Here is a 13257-nt window from a genome sequence, read left to right on the forward strand (position 1 = left end):
GGCCACTCAAGGACATTCACAGAGTTGTCCTGAAGCCACTCCTTTGATATCTTGGCTGTGTGCTTTGGATCATTGTCCTGCTGAAAGTCCGAGGTCAAGAGCGCTCTGCAGCAGGTTTTCATCCAGGATGTCTCTGTACATTGCTGCATTTGTCTTTCCCTCAATCCTGACTAGTCTCCCAGTTCCTGCCGCTGAAAATGGTAAATGGACTGCATTTATATAGCGCTTTTCCATCTGTGTCAAACGCTCAAAGCACTTTACAAATAATGCCTCACATTCACCCCGATGTGAGGGTGCTGCCATACAAGGCGCTCACTACACACCGGGAGCAACTAGGGGATTAAAAACCTTGCCCAAGGGCTCTCAGTGATTTTCTAGTCAGCCTGGGATTTGAACCAAGGATCTTCCAGTCTCAAGCCCAGTGCCTTAACCACTAGACCATCACCTCCCCACAGCATGATGCTGCCACTATAGAGATGCTTCACTGTAGAGATGCTGTTTGGTTTCTTCCAAACATGATGCCTGGCATTCATTCCAAAGAGTTTAATCTTTGTCTCATCAGACCAGAGAATTTTGTTTCTCATGGTCTGAGAGTCCTTCAGGTTCCTTTTGGCAAACTCCAGGTGGGCTGCCATGTGCCTTTTACTAAGGAGTGGCTTACGTTTGACCACTCTACCATAGAGGGCTGATTGGTGGATTGCTGCAGAGAGAGAACCAGCAAGAATTCTGGCTCTCACAGACCTGTTAATTTTTCTTTAAGAAGCCCTCTTATTCTGCACTCTTTACCTGTATTATTTGCACCTGTTTGAACTTGTTGCCTGTATAAAAGACACCTGTTCACACACTCAATCAATCACACTCCAACCTGTCCACCATAGCCAAGCCCAAAGAGCTGTCTAAGGACACCAGAGACAACACTGTAGACCTGCACAAGGCTGGGATGGACTACAGGACAACAGGCAAGCAGCTTCATAGAAGACAACAACTGTTATGATTATTTATTAGAAAGTGGAAGAAACACAAGATGACTGTCAGTCTCCCTCGGTCTGGGATTCCATGCAAGATCTCACTTTGTGGGGTAAGGATGATTCTGAGAAAGCTCAGAACTACACAGGAGGACCTGGTCAATGACCTGAAGAGAGCCTGGACCACAGTCACAAAGATTACATTAGTAACACATGATGCTGTCATGGTTTAAAATCCTGCAGGGCAGCAAGGTCCCCCTACTCATGCCAGCACATGTCCAGTGCCGTTTGAAGTTCATCATTGACCATCTGGATGATCCAGAGGAGGCATGGGAGAAGGTCATGTGGTCAGATGAGACCAAAATAGAGCTTTTTGGAATCAACTCCACTTACCATGTTTAGAGGATGAGAACAACCCCAAGAAAACCATCCCAACCGTGAAACATTGGGGTGGAAACATGATACTCTGGGGGTGCTCTTCTGCAAAGGGGACAGGACGACTGCACCGGATTGAAGGGAGGATGGATGGGGTCATGTATTGTGAGATTTTGGCAAACAACCTCCTTCCCTTAGTAAGAGCATTGAAGATGGGTCATGGCTGGATCTCCCAGCATGACAATGACCCCAAACACACAGCCAGGGCAACTGAGGGGCTCCGTAAGAAGCATTTCAAGGTCCTGGAGTGGCCTGGCCAGTCTCCAGACCTGAACTCAATAGAAAATCTTTGGAGGGAGCTGAAACTCCAAACCTGAAAGATTTGGAGAAAATCTGTATGGAGGAAAAATCCCTGTTGCAGTGCGCAAACTTGGTCAAGACCTACAGGAAACGTCTGACCTCTGTAATGGCAGACAAATGTTTCTGTACCAATTCTTAAGCTCTTTTTTTCTATGGGGTCAAATACTTATTTTATGCAATAAAATGCAAATTAATTATTTAAAAATCATACAATGTGATTTACTGGATTTTATTTTTTATTTATTTATTTTTTTTTAGATTCTGTCTCTCACAGTTGAACTGTACCTACGGTAAAAATTACAGACCTCTCCATTCTTTGTAGGTGGGAAAACCTGCAAAACTGACAGGGGGTCAAATACTTATTTTCCCCACTGTATGTAGACACGTGTGTGCCTTCCCAAATCATGTCCAATCAATTGAATTTACTCCAGCTGTCTAAAGGATGATTAGTGGAAACAGGATGGACCTAAGCTCAATTTTGAGCTTCATGGCAAAGGCTGTAAGTACTTATGTACGTGTGATTTCTTAGTTTTAAAATTTTTAATAAATCTAAAAAAAAAACAAACAACAAAAAAAACCTTTTCACATTGTCATTATGAAGTATTGTGTGTAGAATTTTGAGGAAAAAATGGAATAAGGCTCTAACATAAAATGTGGAAAAGGTAAATACTTTCTGTGAATACTTTCTGGATGCGCTGTAGCTGCTCCATGTTTTTCTATCAGGTTCAGAATGCCTCTGATCTGCTCATTAAACCACTGGAGAAGTTCAGAAAGGAGCAAGTTGGATTGGCAAAAGTAAGTATTTTTACTGATTCTCTGCTCTATAAATGAAAAGTGGCCATTTGTTATTAACACACCAGTCATCCTTTAAATGATGTTAATTCTTGAGAAAATTGCAGGTATCTAGTTCAATTTTCTGATGTCAAGTTTTAATTATGTTTGTCAGCTGCAAGTTGTGCCCCCCCCCCCCCCCATGTCTCTGCTACTTTGTTTTGGAAGATAACTCTAAATTGTATCTTAAAAATTATTGCTGTTGCTTTCAGTCCATGTGGGCATTTGCCCCTGTCCACTGCCTGTAGATCTGTGCACCAGACCCCTTAAACCTTCCTTGCAGGCAGTGGACACTTTACGTTTCAGTTTTAGGGGAAAGTGTGTCCAAACATTTGACCAGTAGTGTATATGTACATCATAAAGGATCTTTCTGGATTGCCCTGTTTGTCAAAGGAGGCACTACCAGGAGCTAATGCTCCAGTCAACAAACATTGTGAACTACTTGCACAAACCCACCAGGATGTTGGGAGTCACTTCCTCAGAGTTTATTCATGAAACATTTTCTTGTTTAGGAACATTTGTCTTTAAGTGCTGTCTTTTTTTAAGCCCTCTTTCCCCCAGCGGATCTATTGTTATCTTGTGAAATAATTGTGAAATTCTGGGTTATTGTTGTTGTTCATCACCATGGCATTCGACTGATCCACAGTTCCTCTCAGTTTTGCAACAAACCACTTGTCATGGTTGCTGCAACTTCTGAATGCTGATTTGGTGCAAAAAAAAAAAGAACAAACAAATGATAGCCACAGTTTATATTGTCTCAGCAGTCATATATTTTTAAACTAGAATGAACTGAAAAGTTAATGCATATGTAAAGTGAAGTACATGTCCCAATGCACTTTTACTGTGCACTTTAGCCCATGTCTTGCAGACTGCAGTTTGTAGCTACAGATCATTTAAATTAGTGGTTTTCAAACTGTGAGCTCCCCCCGGGGGCACCAGGGTTCTTCAGGGCGAGCAAAAGGGATGGTATCGAGAACCAGTTCTTTACAGTAATCGCTAAAAAAGGATTCGATCCACCGACATCAGTAGCCTTTTTGTTTAACGATTCCCTTATCGGTTTTTCAGAGTGGCCGTTGTTTTTCCAGAGTGTTTTATTGGGAAAATTATCTTTTTTTTTTTTTTTTTTTTTTTACATTAATTGCAGACCCTGCAGCGGGTCTGTAATCAACCACTTCTGCAGCGGCTGTTCTTGAAGCTTGAAGCATTGAAGCAGTGCTCTGACCCACTGCTTCGTTGGTTCATTGCTTCGCTGCTTTTCAGAAGTGGCAAGTCCACTTCTTAACCCCTCTCAAAGCCATTTAAAAATGTCAATCGTGAGTCACTTTTGTGCGGATTAAAGTCAGTAACTGGGACTCTTGTCTTGTTGCAGTCAAGAAATGGGAATCGTCCTCCGTTCCGTTTGCATAGCTACAAACGCTGCGCCACTCTCTAACCAGTCAATTTAGTGTCCAGCCAGAATTAATAACTTCAAAGCAAATCTCTGTTTTCAATCAAATGACACCTCTTTCCAAACATTGTAACATGGACAACAAACTACAACAGACTAAACCATTTTTTTTCCTCCCAAATGAGACGTCCTGTGTTCTTTATGAATTACATTGATGTTGACTCGCAGCACAGCGGCTGCAAGAGCTCATCTCAGAGGTATGGAGTGACATTCATGCATTCATGACCATTAATGTCTGAAAGGAAATGCTTTTGAGAAGTACTACAGATTTTGTTTATTTTTATTTATGTCCAGAGATCAAGGTTCAAGAGACCAATTTCATATGTATTTACTTTTAGGTACAATTAAATGTTATTGACATAGAAAACCTGTAAAGTCTGCTTTTACTTATCACTCATCTTCAACTGCTTTTCCGGGTTTGGGTTGTGGGGGCAACAGCTCCAGCAGGGGACCCCAGACTTCCCTTTCCCGTGCCACATTGACCACCTCTGACTGGGGGATCCCGAGGCGTTCCCATGCCAGTGTGGAGATGTAATCTCTCCACCTAGTCCTGGGTCTTCCCAGGGATGTCCTCCCAGATGGACGTGCCTGGAACACCTCCCTTGGGAGGTGAACAAGACCCCAAGGTACATGAACTCCTTCACTTGGGGCAAGGCTGTATTCCCTACCCGGAGTAGGCAGTCCATCGGTTTCCTGCTGAGAACTATGGCCTCAGATTTAGAGGTGCTTTTAGTACACAGAAAATTCACAGGAAATGTTGATAAGGGAATCGATAAGGAATCAGATTGATAAGCAGAATCGATAATGGCATTGATTTCGATAAAATCATATCAATACCGATCCCTCTGAATGAATATTATTTATGTTTAAAATCTGTTATGCCAAAGACATTTTAAAAACACAGATGTTTAAAAAAACAATGTTTAAAATATGACAAAAGGTATAAATACAACAAAAATACAAAAACACTTTTGGTTTTGCTCCCATTTTGTATGAAATGAACTCAAAGATCTAAAACGTTTTCCACATACACAATATTACCATTTCCCCTCAAATATTGTTCACAAACCAGTCTAAATCTGTGATAGGGAGCACTTCTCCTTTGCTGAGATAATCCATCCCACTTCACAAGTGTGCCATATCAAGATGCTGATTAGACACCATGATTAGTGCACAGGTGTGCCTTAGACTGTCCACAATAAAAGGCCACTCTGAAAGGTGCAGTTTTATCACACAGCACAATGCCACAGATGTCGCAAGATTTGAGGGAGCATGCAGTTGGCATGCTGACAGCAGGAATGTCAACCAGAGCTGTTGCTCGTGTATTGAATGTTCATTTCTCTACCATAAGCCGTCTCCAAAGGCGTTTCAGAGAATTTGGCAGTACATCCAACCAGCCTCACAACCACAGACCACGTGTAACCACACCAGCCCAGGACCTCCACATCCAGCATGTTCATCTCCAAGATCATCTGAGACCAGCCACTCGGACAGCTGCTGAAACAATCGGTTTGCATAACCAAAGAATTTCTGCACAAACTGACAGAAACCATCTCAGGGAAGCTCATCTGCATGCTCGTCGTCCTCATCGGGGTCTCGACCTGGCTCCAGTTCGTCGTCATAACCGACTTGAGTGGGCAAATGCTCACATTTGCTGGCGTTTGGCACGTTGGAGAGGTGTTCTCTTCACGGATGATGCGAAGGAGATGTGTTGCACTGCATGAGGCAAATGGTGGTCACACCAGATACTGACTGGTATCCCCCCCCCAATAAAACAAAACTGCACCTTTCAGAGTGGCCTTTTATTGTGGGCAGTCTAAGGCACACCTGTGCACTAATCATGGTGTCTAATCAGCATCTTGGTATGGCACACCTGTGAGGTGGGATGGATTATCTCAGCAAAGGTGAAGTGCTCACTATCACAGATTTCGACTGGTTTGTGAACAATATTTGAGGGAAATGGTGATATTGTGTATGTGGAAAAAGTTTTAGATCTTTGAGTTCATCTCATACAAAATGGGAGCAAAACCAAAAGTGTTGCGTTTATATTTTTGTTGAGTATAGATTAGAAAATTCTTTAAAAACATGTTTAAAATGTTTACAAAGGCTGTAAAATATGTACTCGTAAATGCATAGACAGTTCCTTAAAACGCACAAATACTTTTAAAATGTGTTTAAGATTTGTAAAAGAATAAAAAGAAACACACGAAGATGTTGAAATTGTGTGTATGTCTGTTTGGGGGGGGCTATTCATTTGTTCTCTGAGGGAGGCTCACTCTCCGACACTTTGAAATCCCCTGATTTAAATGATATCCGTAACGTCTTGTGTGTTTGCTTTTGTGTTTCACACTTTGGAAAGAGTGGCCGTCTGTGGCTCAGTGCACAGGGTCTGCACAACTTAAACCACAGGAGAGATGACTGCTGTCAGCATAAGCTTTTCCCCCTTCTGCTTCTTCTTTTTTTTTTCTTCCCCATTTGTGGTTTGCTTATCTTTGTCTGACAGTAATATACAAATAATGAATGCTTATGAGTTCAGTGGTACAAATATTTCATCAGGTGAAAGATGGAATGTTTCATCTTTCACCAAATTAAATATTCATTCCATTGAAAGAATGGAAAAAGATTCATTATTTGTTTTATATAAAGGCTAAAATAGATCCTTGTCATTTGATATTTTTTAAATTTATAAACAACAGAGAAGGAACTTACATTTTGGGTGCATCACTGGTGCTTTGACGCCAACTGTCCAGCACAAACTTTAAATAGGAATCCAAAATTGTTTTCAGTCATCTTGGAAAAACATTTAGATAGTGAAATAATTCTGACAATGTAGTCAGTAATTTTGTGTACTGACTTTGTGTACTTAAAAAAAAAAAAAAGTCCAGTGAAAAATCACGGCAAAAATTTGTCCAGCTTTACAGCCTAACAGCTCTTCGTGCCACCAGATGGCTTATGGCGTAGTGGATTTGTTTTTTGTTTTTTTTCCTTAGAAGAATTAGCACTATCACGACTGATTCAAATCGTCGCCTGTCAGCAGAACAAACCCCGCCATGTTTCGCTAAATGCTGCCCCCACTCATGTGTGCGTGGGCAGGGTTCCGGAGCGTACAGTGGTACAAAATGTATGGAACCAAATTTACACAGTAAATGGAACCAAATTTGCAAGCTAAATGCGACGCAACACAGATGGGATGAATATTCCATGTCATTTGACATACAAAGCACCAATCAAATGACAAGGAACCACTCAGCTGTTATATAATTATTTTTATCAGCATAACAATATGATGTGATATCTAAAATGCCAGTATAGTCTACACATTTAACTCTACACAATTATCTTTTTTTTAAACAGGAGAAGAAAAAGAAGTTTGAGAAAGAGAGCGAAAAATATTATTCACAATTAGATAAACACCTCAGTCTTTCCTCCAAGAAGAAAGAGAGTCAGCTTCAGGAGGTCAGTTTAAGTTGTAAACACACACACTCACACACATCGTCAACCGCTTAGTCCAATTAAGGGTCGCGGGTGGCTGGAGCCTATCCCAGCAGTCATAGAGCACAGTTGTTGTAAACCATTTAGTGAAATATGTGGTAGAACTGAGTGGCGATATGTTCAAACCTGTTTTTTAGGCTGATGAACTTCTGGAGAAAGAGCGATTGATCTTCTATGAGTCATCAGTGGAATATGTGTACCAAATCCATCAGGTGCAGGACAGGAAGAAATTTGATGTGGTGGAGCCTGTGAGTGATGCTTTTGATCTTATAAACAACACACAGTGAGAAAATACCTTAATGGCCTGAATAGAAGACAATACTGTCTTCTTAAAAACACGTGAAAATTATTTAGTTGTTTTTGTATCACAGATTACACTAGTCAGCCGCCTCGCCCAACAGGTGAAATATGCTCTTGAGTACAGTGTACACTTATGGTGGCCAGTGTCATTTGTCTGCATTTTAAAAATTGTAAAATGACTGCATTTATATAGTGCTTTTCCATCTGAATCAGAAGCTCAAAGTGCTGTATAGTGATGCTTCACATTCACCCATTCACACACTAATATCAGGGTGCTGCCATGCAAAGCAATGACTGCACACTGGGAGCAACCTGGGGATTAAGGACCTTGCCCAAGGGCCCTTAAGTCTCTGTCCCACCGAATAATAAGCCATAAATAATGAGCCACGCATGGGTGTTACAGCGATTACTCAAAGAATGATCCACGTTTTAAGGTGTCACATATTGGCTACTAAGGCGCCTCTGTGTGCCTCTCTGTACCTCATATTTGCTAGATATCAGCCTCTAGTGAGCCATGACCGACCTGTCATTTGAGCCCCGTCCAGCCTTGAATGGCTCGTGTCACCGCATATGATCCACGTCAAGCCACATATGATCCATGTAGCACCATATAACGTGATGTTTGTGCACGTTTAGGCATGGATTTAGTCCAAACCTCCAGCCCTCCCACATGTGGTCCCTTTAAAGTGTGGGTTTTCAATTCAAGCATCCATTCAAGATGTTGGCACATTTTTTAAACATAGTCCAAAAAAGACACTCCTGCACAGTCCGGCCGGTATGCACCGTGCGCCAGGCTGCTATTCACCTGTGTTCCAGAGTCATTAAATGCACCAGACCAGCTAGAACCGAACCACGGGTTCCTGGACAGTCGCCTCTGTGCTTCCTCTCGCTGGCTTTATTTCTTCCGTGGCTTATACAGTCATTTTGACACCGTGATCCAACGTTTAACTTTATGTTTATCTGTTAATATCTGCAAAGTCGTTCTTTTGCTCTCTGGCGTTCTGCGTTCCTGGACAGTTGCCTCTGCGCTCCTTCTCACTGGCTTTATTTTTTCTGCGGCTTTAAAACACAGCCATTTTGACATCATGATTCAACTTTTAACTTAACTTTTCAACTTTTAACTTCAACTTTTAACAGCCTCCGGCGCACAAAGCAGGTGGAATTGTAGTGCGCAAGAGGGCTGAGCCTGTCCAACATAGTCAGTGCGGTCCAGTCCAAGTGCTTGGATAATGGGCTTTTAAGAGCCTTGTCCTCACCATAAACATGCCTCTAAAATCCTCATTTGTCCTCGTGGTAACCCATACATAAACTACCTCACGCTGTTGTTGCTAAATTTTTACCTTTTTGAAATTAGCGCCACGCTGAGAGATGAGCCTCATTAGCCAAATATTCTGTCTCTAAGAGCCTTTCAGAGCCACTATTCTCCCACAACTGTTGAATACCTCTTCTCGTACCAAAAAAAAAAAAACATACTGTGTGGCTCGTTATTTGGTGGGACCAGGGCTTTAGTGATTGTCTGGTCTGGCAGAGATTTGAACTGAGGATCCTCTGGTTTTAAGCCCAACACTTAACCACTAGACCATCACATCCCCATTTTAACACTACATTCATCGCAATCATTTATCGTCATAACTTTAACAAGATCACTACAAGAACAGGCATGTAACTTTCACAAATCATGTTACAAGTCACAGTTATTTACAATTCTCCTAGATGACACTGCACACCTGTTCCCACACCAGAGGTGTGTCATTCCTGACTACTATGCTGGCTATTTTGATAAGCGCATAAGCCTGTCCTGTGTGACCCCCCCCCCCCCCCCCCCCCCCCCCCGTTAGCATTTTTCATTTCATTCCGTTTCAGTTACCGAGGGTAAAGCACACTTTCTGTTTGGGTCTCACACACTCTTTGGAGTCTTAAAGCGCGCTTCGAAGCTTTGACTCGAAATGATTTGGAGAAAGCTTATGACAGGGTGTGAAGAGAAGAGTTGTGGTATTGTATGAGGATGTCTGGAGTGGCAGAGAAGTATATGAAGATAATGCAGGACATGTACAAGAATAGTGTGACAGCAGTGAGATGCGCAGTTGGAATGACGGACTCATTCAAGGTGGAGGTGTGATTATCTCAAGGATCAGCTCTTTCTTGTTTGCAGTGGTGATGGACAGGTTGACAGATGACATCAGACAGGAGTCTCCATGAACTATGATGTTTGCAGATGACATTGTCAACTGTAGTGAGAGTAGAGAGCAGGTTGAGTCCAGCCTGGAGAGGTTGAGATATGCTCTGGAGAGAAGGGGAATGAAAGTCAGTAGGAGCAAGATTGAGCACATGTGTGTGAATGAGCTAGAGCCCGGTGGAATAGTCCGGTTACAAGGAGTAGAAGTGGTGAAAGTACACTAGTGTTCAGAATAATAGTAGTGCTATGTGACTAAAAAGATTAATCCAGGCTTAGAGTATGTTTCTTATTGTTACATGGGAAACAAGGTACCAGTAGATTCAGTAGATTCTCACAAATCCAACAAGACCAAGTATTTATGATATGCACACTCTTAAGGCTATAAAATTGGGCTATTAGTAAAAAAAAAAGTAGAAAAGGGGTGTTCACAATAATAGTAGTGTAGCATTCAGTCAGTGAGTTCGTCAGTTTTGTGGAACCAACAGGTGTGAATCAGGTGTCCCCTATTTAAGGATGAAGCCAGCACCTGTTGAACATGCTTTTCAATTCAATTTTTCAATTTTTTTTTATATAGCGCCAAATCACAACAAACAGTTGCCCCAAGGCGCTTTATATTGTAAGGCAAGGCCATACAATAATTATGTAAAACCCCAACGGTCAAAACGACCCCCTGTGAGCAAGCACTTGGCTACAGTGGGAAGGAAAAACTCCCTTTTAACAGGAAGAAACCTCCAGCAGAACCAGGCTCAGGGAGGGGCAGTCTTCTACTGGGACTGGTTGGGGCTGAGGGAGAGAACCAGGAAAAAGACATGCTGTGGAGGGGAGCAGAGATCGATCACTAATGATTAAATGCAGAGTGGTGCATGCAGAGCAAAAAGAGAAAGAAACAGTGCATAATGGGAACCCCCCAGCAGTCTACGTCTAAAGCAGCATAACTAAGGGATGGTTCAGGGTCACCTGATCCAGCCCTAACTATAAGCTTTAGCAAAAAGGAAAGTTTTAAGCCTAATCTTAAAAGTAGAGAGGGTGTCTGTCTCCCTGATCTGAATTGGGAGCTGGTTCCACAGGAGAGGAGCCTGAAAGCTGAAGGCTCTGCCTCCCATTCTACTCTTACAAACCCTAGGAACTACAAGTACGCCTGCAGTCTGAGAGCGAAGCGCTCTATTGGGGTGATATGGTACTACGAGGTCCCTAAGATAAGATGGGACCTGATTGTTCAAAACCTTATAAGAAAGAAGGAGAATTTTAAATTCTATTCTAGAATTAACAGGAAGCCATTGAAGAGAGGCCAATATGGGTGAGATATGCTCTCTCCTTCTAGTCCCCGTTAGTACTCTAGCTGCAGCATTTTGAATTAACTGAAGGCTTTTTAGGGAACTTTTAGGACAACCTGATAATAATGAATCACAGTAGTCCAGCCTAGAGGAAATAAATGCATGAATTAGTTTTTCAGCATCACTCTGAGACGAGACCTTTCTAATTTTAGAGATATTGCGTAAATGCAAAAAAAGCAGTCCTACATATTTGTTTAATATGCGCTTTGAATGACATATCCTGATCAAAAATGACTCCAAGATTTCTCACAGTATTACTAGAGGTCAGGGTAATGCCATCCAGAGTAAGGATCTGGTTAGACACCATGTTTCTAAGATTTGTGGGGCCAAGTACAATAACTTCAGTTGTATCTGAGTTTAAAAGCAGGAAATTAGAGGTCATCCATGTCTTTATGTCTGTAAGACAATCCTGCAGTTTAGCTAATTGGTGTGTGTCCTCTGGCTTCATGGACAGATAAAGCTGGGTATCATCTGCGTAACAATGAAAATTTAAGCAATACCGTCTAATAATACTGCCTAAGGGAAGCATGTATAAAGTGAATAAAATTGGTCCTAGCACAGAACCTTGTGGAACTCCATAATTAACTTTAGTCTGTGAAGAAGATTCCCCATTTACATGAACAAATTGTAATCTATTAGACAAATATGATTCAAACCACCGCAGCGCAGTGCCTTTAATACCTATGGCATGCTCTAATCTCTGTAATAAAATTTTAAAGTCAACAGTATCAAAAGCAGCACTGAGGTCCAACAGAACAAGCACAGAGTTGAGTCCACTGTCCGAGGCCATAAGAAGATCATTTGCAACCTTCACTAATGCTGTTTCTGTACTATGATGAATTCTAAAACCTGACTGAAACTCTTCAAATAGACCATTCCTCTGCAGATGATCAGTTAGCTGTTTTACAACTACCCTTTCAAGAATTTTTGAGAGAAAAGGAAGGTTGGAGATTGGCCTATAATTAGCTAAGATAGCTGGGTCAAGTGATGGCTTTTTAAGTAATGGTTTAATTACTGCCACCTTAAAAGCCTGTGGTACATAGCCAACTAACAAAGATAGATTGATCATATTTAAGATAGAAGCATTAAATAATGGTAGGGCTTCCTTGAGCAGCCTGGTAGGAATGGGGTCTAATAGACATGTTGATGGTTTGGATGAAGTAACTAATGAAAATAACTCAGACAGAACAATCGGAGAGAAAGAGTCTAACCAAATACCGGCATCACTGAAAGCAGCCAAAGATAACGATCCGTCTTTTGGATGGTTATGAGTAATTTTTTCTCTAATAGTTAAAATTTTGTTAGCAAAGAAAGTCATGAAGTCATTACTAGTTAAAGTTAATGGAATACTCAGCTCAATAGAGCTCTGACTCTTTGTCAGCCTGGCTACAGTGCTGAAAAGAAACCTGGGGTTGTTCTTATTTTCTTCAATTAGTGATGAGTAGAAAGATGTCCTAGCTTTACGGAGGGCTTTTTTATAGAGCAACAGACTCTTTTTCCAGGCTAAGTGAAGATCTTCTAAATTAGTGAGACGCCATTTCCTCTCCAACTTACGGGTTATCTGCTTTAAGCTGCGAGTTTGTGAGTTATACCACGGAGTCAGGCACTTCTGATTTAAAGCTCTCTTTTTCAGAGGAGCTACAGCATCCAAAGTTGTCTTCAATGAGGATGTAAAACTATTGACGAGATACTCTATCTCACTTACAGAGTTTAGGTAGCTACTCTGCACTGTGTTGGTATATGGCATTAGAGAACATAAAGAAGGAATCATATCCTTAAACCTAGTTACAGCGCTTTCTGAAAGACTTCTAGTGTAATGAAACTTATTCCCCACTGCTGGGTAGTCCATCAGAGTAAATGTAAATGTTATTAAGAAATGATCAGACAGAAGGGAGTTTTCAGGGAATACTGTTAAGTCTTCTATTTCCATACCATAAGTCAGAACAAGATCTAAGATATGATTAAAGTGGTGGGTGG

At 41.5% G+C, this 13257-nt stretch overlaps 1 protein-coding gene across 1 annotated transcript in view; it reads left to right on the forward strand.

Moving 5' to 3' along the window:
* The window catches only part of LOC117517636 (oligophrenin-1-like), a 205872-nt gene that overhangs the window by 37888 nt on the left and 154727 nt on the right, over nucleotides 1–13257 (forward strand). Inside the window, exons 4-6 of the mRNA XM_034178746.1 lie at nucleotides 2424–2495; nucleotides 7333–7434; nucleotides 7608–7718. Coding sequence (XP_034034637.1) covers nucleotides 2424–2495; nucleotides 7333–7434; nucleotides 7608–7718 — 285 coding nt within the window. The remainder of the gene's footprint in view (nucleotides 1–2423; nucleotides 2496–7332; nucleotides 7435–7607; nucleotides 7719–13257) is intronic.

Source organism: Thalassophryne amazonica, chromosome 9, assembly GCF_902500255.1.
Source record: "Thalassophryne amazonica chromosome 9, fThaAma1.1, whole genome shotgun sequence".
NCBI classification, from domain to species: domain Eukaryota; kingdom Metazoa; phylum Chordata; class Actinopteri; order Batrachoidiformes; family Batrachoididae; genus Thalassophryne; species Thalassophryne amazonica.